A 12,364-nucleotide genomic window follows, 5' to 3' on the forward strand; every position below is an offset into this window, starting at 1 on the left:
GTTTTAATACTTTGACGTTAGTCTCAATATTTATACTTCGATTTATGTATGTGTATGAAATATTTGTTGCATGCAGTATGAACACATGGTGTTGCTGGAGTTGCTAAACAAGGGTCATCTAGAGCCATAGAAGAAGATATGCAAAGGAGTTGGTGACGACGGTGATGTTTTTGGAAATCAATAAAAGAATAGCACACTTTTTAATTGTAAAATTCAGTGTTTCCTTAAAACATTTATGTATTTGATTTTGGAATAATTATTAAATTTTATATCATTTACGATATTGTATGGCATATAAATAAATAAATAAATAAATAAATAAATATATATATATATATATATATATATATATATATATATATATATATATATATATATATATGCTTTCCTCCTCATTTTCTTCTTCTTCTTAACTTTTTTATCCCTTTTATTAATACATAATAATAATTACCATAAATACTTATTAATAAATGTAAATTTATATTAGATAATTATATTAATTATTAAAGAAAATATAATTTAATTGTACTATGGAAACACTATTTTTAATAATTTCGATTTAATAATATTATATCTTAGTTATAAAAATTCTACCTAATAATTTTAATATTACAAGAGACACAATAAATATCATAAATAATGTTTAATAATTGTCAAGTTGTATTTGGCAATAAAAAACTAATACTTAATTATTAAGTCAATTATAAAAAATTTTGTACCTATAGACACACTATTTTTAATTATTTCAGTTTAATAATATTATATCTTATTTATAAAAATTTAAAGTAATACTTTTAGTACTACGGATGTGACTAAGGATTATCTTAATTATTAAGGATATGTATTTAGCTTGGTAATAAAAAGACTTCAAAAATATGAATTATAGTAACATGGTACGTAATCAATTAGTAATACAATTATATTAGACAATCTAATTAATAATTTACTTTTTAAATTATTTTTTTAATGATAGAATAGTTTCCTAAAGTATATACACAAATTATACTAATAAATATAGTGTTAAAAGTATATATATATATATATATATATAAGAGCCATAAAAGTGTCATAATAATTAAATGGAAGAATGAGAATATAATTTATTTTGTAATAATATTATACCTTACACATAAAATAAGTATATTAGGCAATTATGTTAATTGATAACTAATATTTATTTACATTCATTTTGGCAGTTATTACAAAAAATTAATTTCTTATAACTGCCGAAATTAATGTACCTAAATATTAATTATCTATTAGCAAAATTGCCTAATATACTTATTTTATATTTAATGTATAATATTATTATTAGTACAAAATAAATTATATTTCCATTCTACCATTTAATTATTATGATACTTTTATGGTTATATATTTATTTATTTATACTTAAGGTATAATATTATAAGAACGTAGAAAATAAATTATTCTTTCTATTTTTTCTGTGTAATTACTATGATAATTTTATGCTACTTTCTCTCTATATATTTATATACTTAAAGAATAATGAAAGTATAATTACACAATATTTTTTTTACAAACATAATTACAGAATATTAGTTTAGTTGACTAGTATTTATTATGATAATTATAGTAATAATTACCATTACCATAATAATAATATAAATACAATTATATATATATATATATATATATATATTATACTTAAGGTATAATACTTTGAGAACAAAATGAATTAGCATTCTTATTCTTCTATCTAATTACTATGGTAGTCTCTATATATATATTTCTATACTTAAAGTATGAAATTATAATTGTACAATATTAGTATAATTACCTAATAATTATTATGGTAAGTAACTAAAATATTAATCACACATATATTAGAATAATTGACTAATAAGTGTGATGATAATTAAGCTAATAAGTATATAAATATTAATATAATTATAATTAAACATGGATCGTTAGATTTTTATTTTATAATTATACACACACACATAAACATGGGGTGTTTGATTTTATTTTATAATTAAAATTAATTTTTTGATTATATATGTGTGAGAGAGAGAGAGAGAGAGAGATAGAGAGAGAAAACAAAATAAACAATCATTCATATTCTTCTGTGTAATTATTATGGTAATCTCTCACTTTTAAAAAAAAAAAAATTATGGTAATCTCTCAATGTATATTTTTATACTTAAGGTATAAAAGTGTAATTGTATAATATTAATTTAATTATTTGATAATTATTATGGTAATTAATGAATAATTGCATAAATATTAGTATAATTGACTAATAATAATTATGCTAATTAAGTTAATAAATACACGAATGTTAGTATAGATTTAGCTAAACATGAGATGTTGTATTTAGTTTTATAATAATTAAAATTAAATTATTTCTCTTTTTAACCATATTTATTTTAGTAATAATATAATTACACATAGATTTTTTCAAGATAATTGCAGACAAACGAATCATATATTGTTCAATTAATTGAGTGATACTTTTGCATTAATCTTAAAATCAAATAAATGTACACTTTCAAATATTAAAATGTTTATAATTTCATTTTTTATTTTATTGTCTAAATATATAATAAAAAAAAATTTATTCGTGCATCGCACGTGTAAATTGAGATATGAGCGCATTTCAGATTGAGTGAGAGGGGGGAACGGTCGTGGTAGAGGTGGGCAAATTATGCTATGGACCAGAGTCCACCTTGCAAGGTGGACTCGGGTCCATGTTCATAATTTTAGAACTCTATGTTTATCAATGTATTTTTTTAAAATGTTAATAAATAAATTAGCTTATCCAATGTAATTTTTTTTTATTCTAAGCTATACAGTTTTCATCCGATCACCATATTATTTGCAAACATAATTATTTTACTCTAAGAAGTCTAACTATAACACGCTAAAAAAAACTAACTAAATTAATTACACAAATAAAACCCTAAGTAAAAATAAAGTATAACTTAAAGAGCCAAATTTTGACATGTTTAGGTAGAATTATAGCTCTTAACATATTATACAGTCCAACTGTTACACAAAAACACACAACAAATCAAACATGTCCACAAACCAAACATTCATGAAATAAGGTTAATCTATACACTTAAAAAAACAGAGTACTATACATGCTTGCTTTCGAAATATCTTATAATTCATGAAGTACTAAGGTTCTGGATATTTTACTCCAGCAATTCTGAAATAAAGCACTAAAAAGTTGTAATTCTAGATAATTTACTTCATTAGTGATGTAAATTAAAATAAGTATAAAAATTTACAATAACAATATATAATATAGGGAAAAGGGTCAAATAAGCCCTCCAACATTACCTAAGGAGTCAATTAGGCCCCTGAACATTTTAAAGTAGCAATTTAACCCATCAACATTGTATTTTGATGCAAAAAAAAGTCCATAAACATGTTAATGACATGTGATCACATGTCATTGGGATTCCGGCCAAACATGTTAATGACATGTGATCACATGTCATTGGGATTCCGGTCAAAAATACAATGTTGATGGGTTAAATTGTTACTTTAAAATGTTCAGGGGCCTAATTGACTCCTTAGGTAATGTTGGAGGGCTTATTTGACCCTTTTCCCTATAATATACTATCAATGTCATCTACAAAAATGTTTTCAATAATGTGTAATTCAAAATAGTTACATTGATATACTATTATGTTTTCTTTTTATACAAAGATGACAAAATTGCTATAATATTAACACAGAAAATATATCATCCGTATAAATAATTTCTATAACTGAGTTGCTGGACAACGAGATAATTAGCCCAATTAATACAAATCATAAACATTGATATATAAAATGTCTAAAGTTTCAACACCGAATGCATATATATACACATTGGCTATTATTTAGGTAATTATTTGCTCAAATTCAAACAATGATAACATAAAAAAACATAATCGATCAAACTCAATTCTTCAATTGCACTATATAATATTCAATATTATAATTTACATAATTGTATATCGGTCTAAATATTCTAAACATATTATAGCAAATCCATTCTGTGCAACGCACGGGCGGAAATACTAGTTTTTAAAAAAGTAATTTCAAAACATCTATATTAGCCATTTGGCTTGATCAAACAACTAAAGTTAATTATAAAAGAAGATAAAAGTTAATTTAGAAAATCTTTTAGTAAACAATGCCGTATTGAATTCCAAATGAAATCAATCGAACTTAATTCTCTACGTAATTTAGAATAAATAATACTTTATAAAACATATATGTGTAATATATTGATGTTGATTTTTTTTGAAGGAAATTGATGTTAATTTTTATTTTTTTTTAAATAATCAATTAGAAAACACATCATTTGTTACTTTCAACCAAACATTAACAGTGATGAGCGACTTGATCCAATGTTCCGTCACCTAAAATAGTGTTTGCCCTTTTCAAAGGTGTCCTTTAATTTTCATGTCTACCATTTTCGTTTTTCATTTTCACTTTTTTTCTTTTGTATATTTTTCTCTCTCTTCACTTTTATCATACTCTCGGAACCCTACCCTCTCTGGTCTCTCTCTCTCTCCCCGCAAAATCGTTCGGACCCGGGAAATTCACCTTCCCGTCAATTGATTGACCCGATCGACGGTCTTGAAAATGCAGCACCAGAGGCTGAAGCAGCAACAACAAGCCTTGATGCAACAAGCTCTCCTGCAACAACAGTCTCTCTATCACCCGGGCCTCTTAGCTGCTCCTCCGGTTCGATTTCTCTCCTAAAAAAGAAAAAAATTTCTTTTTTGATGCTCCACTTTGAATTTCTTATTGTTCGGTGCATCGCAGGAGTGTAGTTTGTTATTGGGGATTTTCTTTTTTATTAAATTTCGTTCCCTGTCGCCACTTCGAGTCTAGGGTTTGATTCGTAAGCTGCACCGCCATTTTGTGATGCTTTGCGCGTGAATTTTCGGATGTGGGTTTGACATTACAGAAAAAGACAATTTTTTTTTTCGTGGTGAAAATGTTTTCCCCTGATTTTTCGTTTCAGTTCAAATTTTTTGTACGTTTTTATAAAATTTGTTGTGTAGAGTGGTGATTTACAGATTGAGGGCCTGGCAGTTTGTATTTAATCTTGCCGCTGTGAGAGCATTTGAAGTTTGTATGCTTTGTTATCTGTTTTATCTGCTTTATTCGGTGTTTCTCCTTGTTGTTTGTTCTTGACTTCTTGTGAATAGTGCCTATCTGGGCTGTGCAGCAGTGATGAACCACTAGTGTATTCAAGGTGGCTTTATGTTGCTTTGGATGTCTAAATGACAGTGAGTTAAGCATTTATTCCACTTTTGATGTCTTGATTAGAGTAATATTTCCACTTTTAGTCTTACTTTAATAAAAATGCGACTTTTAGTTTTAAATACTCAAAATTCCATCACTTTGTGAAATGTTTTCCAAAACCTCAACCTAAAGGTATTTTTGACTAAATGTGGAACATTTTTTTAAAGTCAAGAACTAAAAGTGAAACAAATCAAACCTTCAGAAGTGAAAATGCCACTATATTCAAGGAAATAAAAGTGGAATAAACTCTAGTGAGATGGTTCATTTGCCACTGGAAAGTTGAGAGCTGATTGCTTGGGGCAGTGCTAAACTGATCATTGTTTATTTGAGTTTAGTTCTTGAACTTAATTCTAAACAATATAGGACAAGTTCTTTGTTATATGTAGTCAGAGTTTTGTACTGTTTAACGCATTACATGGCATGGAAATTTCAAATTGTCACTATAACTTCAACCAGTTTTTGTCTTGTTGGTACCACATTGGTTCCATTTCTTTCCTATTTAGTTGGAGAATTATCTGGAAGGGACAAAATTAGGTTTTTGAATAAGTAGGGGCACATTTGTCAGTGAATAACTGTCCTACTTCAATTATACTTTAAAAATCAATAGTTCAATGCTACAATTAAGGCCTAATTATTTTGAGCCACAATATGTTTTTGATAGTTGTCTTTTACTCTTTGTACTAGTAGAGAGAGAATATCTAGTTTTTGTTTGTCTTTGGATTAAATTTTCAGTTTTGCTGTCTTAGAATGATAAAACTAGTCTTTTGTTTCTTTGATACAGATGCTTTATTCCCCTCCCTACAAAATACAAATAATCTTTTATTTGCTTATTTATCTTTATGTTTGATGTTTCCTTATTTAAATAGGGAACTGAAATATGTTATACAAATTAATCTAGTGATTATTATTATTGTTTTTGTTTGTAAATATAAATATTTGTTGTTATTAAGTAAATTGGTAAAATAATAACATTAATTGGGGCATGTGCCTCTATGTAGGTCCACTGTACTGTATGATTTTTAATAACTATATGTGGAAAAAAAACATGTGCCGTTGCAGCCTTTCTTTCCAACGTTGCTCTTAATAATTTGAAGCAGTATTAGATTAGCTACTCCATGATCAAATGAAATGGGGTTGACACCTTGAAACATATTGAGTTCATTTTTGCAATTTCCATTGTTTTGTTATATATGCTAGTTACTTAGAGACTAGGAATGTCAATGTGGAGGGGGCACCATCCTCATTCCTGTCCCTGCAGGAATTATTGGGGTATGGGGAATCCCTGATCCCATTTATCTTCATTTAATATATTTTTTTTAAAGAACACTAAGTTCAAATTAAAAAAAAAAACTAAATAATTTATTTAAAAAATTTGCAAAGTGGAGTTATGTTTAAAAAGAAAAACCTGTCAATAACGTCTGTATTGAAAAAAAAACAAGGACAACGTTAAAAAAATAAACAAATAAAACAAGAACATGCACTATATATTAATTTTGAGGAAAATTTTAGGTAGTATTTTGTCATTTACGCAATGTCATGAATATGACCTCAAGCACTGTCTTTGAGTCCCATCTGAGCTCTTTAATTGTGCCATTGTTTGGTGAACTCTAAAGCAATTTTTGGACAATGCACTGTAGTTGTGGTAACCAGGCAACACAAACTTGTTTCACTCATGAGCCTTCACTATTTGGAATAACATTATTATTATTATTATTATTATTATTTATTTTTTAAAAAACAATATATTAGCCCATTGAGGTTGTGTAGAGTGGCTGTCCATGCCCCCCTTTCCCCAAATTTTGTCCTCGTCCCCCTTGGGGTGGGAAATAGGGTTCCCTATTGGGTATGAGTGCAATTTCCATCCCTAATAGGGACTTGTTCACACTTTATTTTTAAGGAGGAGAGAGTATTTTGGATGATAATTGATGTACTTTTGTATAATTGTGAGTTCATTTCTTTTCTATTGGTGTTTCTAACAAAATTGCATGATGACATATTCAAATAAAAGTGAATTACCTGAGCTTTTACCCTTTCAGAGATAAGAAGCATTTTGTTTTCCTTTTGTAACTTTCTTTATCTACTTTTCTGTAAGTGTTTTTTTTTTTTTTTTTCATTTGATCTTTTTTTGCCCCTATGGTTTTGAAAATAAATTCTTTGTTTTTTAGTTTTGTTGTTTCCACTTTTCTTTCTTTCTTTCTTTTTTATATTTTAAGACATTTTCATTTTTGCAGATTGAGCCAATACCAAGTGGAAATTTGCCTCCTGGGTTTGATCCAAGCACATGCCGCAGTGTGTGAGTGTTTCAATTCCTATTTCTCTGGGTTTTTTTTTTGGTAATTTTTTTTCTCCTTGTTTCATCCCTCCTTTGTGTTTTCCATGTGTATGTAACATGAAAAGCACAGCTTTAAACCAATTGCTTGTAATCCTTGTATATTGAGATGCTTTCCTATTTTAGTGACTTTAGGACTTAGCAATGTTGAATAGTTAATTCCTTTGTTAGAATAGTTGGCCAAACCTAAATTACATTAATTTGTCTTTTACTTTTATTAGGAAGAGAGTTTTTGATACTCATCGTTTTGACTTGTGCAATTATTTCTTGTTAACTCAGTAATTGGAGCAGACTCTTATATATTTTGTTTTATCTTTTCTTTTGTTTTTTGTTTTTTTAAACCTTTTAGTTTCTTTATTTTTGAGAAAATGCAGGTATGTTGGGAATATTCACCCACAGGTGACTGAACCTCTTCTGCAGGAAGTTTTCGCTAGTACTGGTCCTATGGAAGGATGCAAGCTTATACGAAAGGAAAAGGTACTTCTTTATTGCAACTTGCCCATATCTCTATTGATGATTGATGAATATGCAATTTTTCCCCTTACGTGTTTACTAACATGCTTTGTCTGATGTAGTCATCCTACGGTTTCATTCATTACTTTGACCGTAGATCTGCTGGCCTTGCTATAATGTCGCTGAATGGCAGGCATCTGTAAGTAGGAATTGAATATTTCTCTTACATGCTGGCTTCACTTTGTCATGATTTTTATTCTTTCAATTTCAGGTTTGGCCAGCCTATTAAAGTGAACTGGGCATATGCTAGTGGTCAGAGGGAAGATACTTCTAGTGCGTATATATTTATTTGTGATTATCAAGTTACTCTGCTCTTCTTTCAATGCAAATTTTTTGCTAACTGGATGGTTTTTACCTCTTGTAGGCCATTTCAATATATTTGTAGGTGACCTCAGCCCTGAAGTTACCGATGCCATGTTATTTGCTTGCTTCTCCACATACCCTAGCTGTTCGTAAGTGCCTCCTCTTCACTCTACTCTTACCATTTTACTTCAAACTCCAACATCTAACCCCAAACTAGGGTCACCAACTCACCATGTACCTGAACCATTTCCCAAGTAGTTTCGGATGGGACTAAATTCAATCTTGGTTTACTACTACAAATTTCCAATTGATTTTAATTACATGCAACTCTTATGCATTATTAACGTGTAAGATGAATTTTATTTATTTATTGTGTAACATAGGCATACATATTCGAATTAAATAACACGCTTTTATTTTGACCTATAAAATTTTTTTAGTGACGCAAGAATCATGTGGGATCAGAAGACTGGGCGCTCTAGGGGTTTTGGATTTGTTTCTTTCCGAAACCAACAGGTATATTTGTCTATAACTCTTTCATATTGTGTGTGTGTGTGTGTGTGTGTGTGTGTGTGTGTGTGTATATAGCTTCTTGTTTTCTGAAATACTGATTTAATTTTTTTTTTCCAACCTTGTTTTCTTTCTTTTATTCTTTCTTCCAGGATGCTCAAAGTGCCATTAATGATCTAACTGGTAAGGCAAATCTGAAATGTTTGTTCCGTATTACTCCGTAGTTCATTTTGTCATTAGCAATCAAGTATAACATTATATAAAGTAACAGATTGAACTTTTTTTTTGGAAAACTAAACCTTGACCTAGATTTTAATATTGAATTGCTTGATTTTCTGGGTGGTGTTTAATTTTGCTGCAACTACTTCAGGAAAATGGCTTGGCAGTAGACAGATACGATGTAACTGGGCAACCAAAGGTGCTAATGCCAATGATGACAAACAAAGTTCCGACTCAAAAAGTGTTGTGGAACTAACAAATGGTTCATCAGGTGCGTTATACTTTAGAACTGCAAAGAGAAAACAATTTAAAAGAACAAAATAAATGAACCCCATGCTGCCTGCATGGATGGTGCATGAGTTGTGGTTTATGAATTTCTGAAATGTAATTCTTCATAAGATCCTCCTATTGAATTAGGGATTTAGATCCAATTATTGAAATCTGAAATTACGTTTTCCAATTGATGCATTTCATTGTAAATTGATACAGTGAGGCGTCTTTTTTTCCTTAAAAAAATATTAATAAGATTCGTAAGTGTTTGAACTGAAGTTTACTGGTTGCTCGTTGCTTTTGCAGAAGATGGTAAAGAGGCTGCAAATAGTGAAGCTCCTGAGAATAACCCACAATTCACCACTGTGTATGTGGGCAATCTTGCTCCCGAGGCAAGAATCCTGCTCTTGTTCTAGTTGTTGCAAAATCATGTTTACTCCTACTTTCTCTCTTCATCTATTATATTCTGCCTTTTCTCTCTCTCCCTTTGTATATAACTTTTTATGCAAGGGTGTAGTTTATATCCTCTTATTTCTCCTTGGCCCCTGTTTCCTCAATGGCCATTACCAAGTTTAGAATTTACAATTACAATGGAACCCCACTAAAATTGTATTTCCTCATGTGTACCCCCGCCCATGTAAATATCATTATCTGCTTAGATGTTGAAATTTCACAAGTTTATTGATCTGCAGGTAACTCAGGTTGACCTTCATCGCCACTTCCATGCCCTTGGTGCGGGAGTCATTGAGGAAGTTCGTGTACAGCGTGATAAAGGTTTCGGTTTTGTAAGATACAGCACCCATGCTGAGGCTGCTTTGGCCATTCAGATGGGAAACACACAGTCAATTCTTTGTGGAAAACAAATTAAGGTTTGTCTTCTTGATTGCTAGAATTGTTTATGCTCCGCAGTCTTTTAGCAGAATATCAGCTTTTTTACTCGTATGTTTTTTTGTGATGCTGCTTAGGAGTTACCTTCTTGTTTTTATGCATGGATCACTATTACATTGCAGTATCTGTTTATCTATACTTTCTCAACCTATTGAAGCAGAACTGCACAAAGAGTCAATATTACCTTCACTGATGCTTGATCTAATGACCTCCATTTGGGAGAGTCACTGCATGCCACATGTCTCTTCGGAGACATCCGATAAAATTGGATTCACTTGTTCAACACTCACTTTTTCATTTATGCATCTAGTGTTCATGGGGTAACAAGCCAACACCACCCGGAACAGCATCAAACCCTCTTCCACCACCAGCGCCAGCGCCCCTGCACGGCCTATCAGCCACTGATCTTCTGGCGTACGAGCGGCAGCTAGCGATGAGCAAGATGGGAGGCTTCAACGCCCTGATGCACCCCCAGGGTCAGCACACTCTAAAGCAGGCGTCAATGGGTATGGGCGCTGCCGGAGCCAGCCAAGCCATTTACGACGGTGGGTTTCAGAATGTGGCTGCTGCCCAGCAACTCATGTACTATCAGTGATGATATTGCCATTCATCTGGCACTGCCATTGCCTTTGTCTGTGTTACTCTTTTTAGTTTTGTTTAATGTTACAGTATTTTTTTTTCCCAACTTTTTTAAGAGGTGGCGCATATGTGTGCCACGTGTATCAATACATATCGTGTATCGGTGTATGTTCTATCTCTGCATTTGTAGGAATGAATGCTACTATAGTTGAATATTCCTTTGCGCTTGAATTGCGCATTGCTTGATTATTTTTTTTTTTCTTTTCCAATTTCCTTGTGCAACACAAAGAGCACAACCTTAAGGGGGCGTTTGGTTCACGGAATGTTAGATTATTTTAGGGAATGTTAGATTACTTTAGGGAATGATAGATTGCTGGAAATGTTAGACAACTGGGAATGATAGATTCCTATGTTTGGTTTAAAGCTATAGTATGTAATAAAACATTGAAAATAAGATAAATTGATCAAAATGTCAAAAGCCTAATATTAGTAATAAAATAAGAGAATGTGAGATACCTAAGAAATTAGGGTGTATTTTATATTTTCACATTCTTTGGGAAAGTTATATAACTTGAACCAGGAAAATTATATAACTTGAACAAAACATTAGAATTTTATATTTCAAAGTAAATATAACCTTAGGGGGGTGTATTTAATCACGATTTTCATGAACTTTTAAATATTTTTATCAACTTTAAAGGTTTGGTATTCAATTTAGACTTTTATAAACTCATTAAAAGTTTACCTGTATTCAATTCAAACTTTTCAAAACTCTTTAAAAGTATACAGGTATTCGATTCAGACTTTTATAGAGTTTTTAAAAGTCTACTGGTATTCAAAAAGTTACTGACTTTCACAAACTCTGTCAGAATAGGATTTCTATTGACTTTTTCTTCATTAATATAAATAGATGAAATCCAACCCTCCAACCCCAAACTTTTGAACATTCTCTATAGACTTTTTTTCCTCTATCTAAACTAGGAAAATTTTTCATTAATTTTACGGTCCGTTTCAAATCTTTCATAAATATTTTTTTTTTAATTTTTTTTTTATTTTAAAGCAAATTCAACACTCCAACGCCAAACATTTGAAGATTCTCCACAATTTTTTTTCCTATATTTAAACCATAAATTTTTCATTAATTTTACGGTACGTTTCAAACCTTTCATAAATATCATATACTTTGCTACGACAAATTATTATTTGATGATGTTTAGAGCAAATTTTTTTGCTGCAAAACAGCAGCAAGAAATTCTTGCTACTGATCGCATCAAAATGAAAAAAATAATTAAAAAAAAAATAAATTGCTGCTCGCAACAACAGCAGCAACTTGCTGCTGGTTGCAACAAACATTTACAATTTAAAATATTTATTTAATTTATTTTTATAAAAAATTATTAATAATACATTAATATAAGTTATAAAATGTTTGTAGGGGTGTATTCAATTTAGATTTTTAATGATTTTTGTAGACTT

At 30.1% G+C, this 12,364-nt stretch overlaps 1 protein-coding gene across 1 annotated transcript; it reads left to right on the forward strand.

Annotated features, from left to right (window-relative positions):
• The first annotated feature begins 4,452 nt into the window (after positions 1 to 4,452).
• LOC116022751 (oligouridylate-binding protein 1B) lies at positions 4,453 to 11,137 on the forward strand. The gene is made up of 12 exons (XM_031263610.1): positions 4,453 to 4,710; positions 7,509 to 7,570; positions 7,981 to 8,083; positions 8,182 to 8,258; positions 8,331 to 8,392; positions 8,484 to 8,571; positions 8,863 to 8,938; positions 9,085 to 9,115; positions 9,303 to 9,422; positions 9,728 to 9,813; positions 10,114 to 10,290; positions 10,620 to 11,137. The coding sequence occupies exons 1-12, from the start codon at positions 4,609 to 4,611 to the stop codon at positions 10,902 to 10,904; spliced, it is 1,269 nt and encodes a 422-aa protein (XP_031119470.1). The 5' UTR covers positions 4,453 to 4,608; the 3' UTR covers positions 10,905 to 11,137.
• Positions 11,138 to 12,364: the final 1,227 nt, after the last annotated feature.

Source organism: Ipomoea triloba, chromosome 6 (genome assembly GCF_003576645.1).
Source record: "Ipomoea triloba cultivar NCNSP0323 chromosome 6, ASM357664v1".
NCBI classification, from domain to species: Eukaryota; Viridiplantae; Streptophyta; class Magnoliopsida; order Solanales; family Convolvulaceae; genus Ipomoea; species Ipomoea triloba.

What these genes read in the sequence shown, in the direction of transcription:
- LOC116022751 (XM_031263610.1), top strand. Translation starts at nt 4,609, where the DNA reads ATGCAGCACCAGAGGCTGAAGCAGCAACAACAAGCCTTGATGCAACAA. An exon ending in TGCCATTAATGATCTAACTG is followed by an intron (nt 9,116 to 9,302) that starts GTAAGGCAAATC and finishes CAACTACTTCAG; the next exon opens with GAAAATGGCTTGGCAGTAGA. An exon ending in TTTGTGGAAAACAAATTAAG is followed by an intron (nt 10,291 to 10,619) that starts GTTTGTCTTCTT and finishes TTATGCATCTAG; the next exon opens with TGTTCATGGGGTAACAAGCC.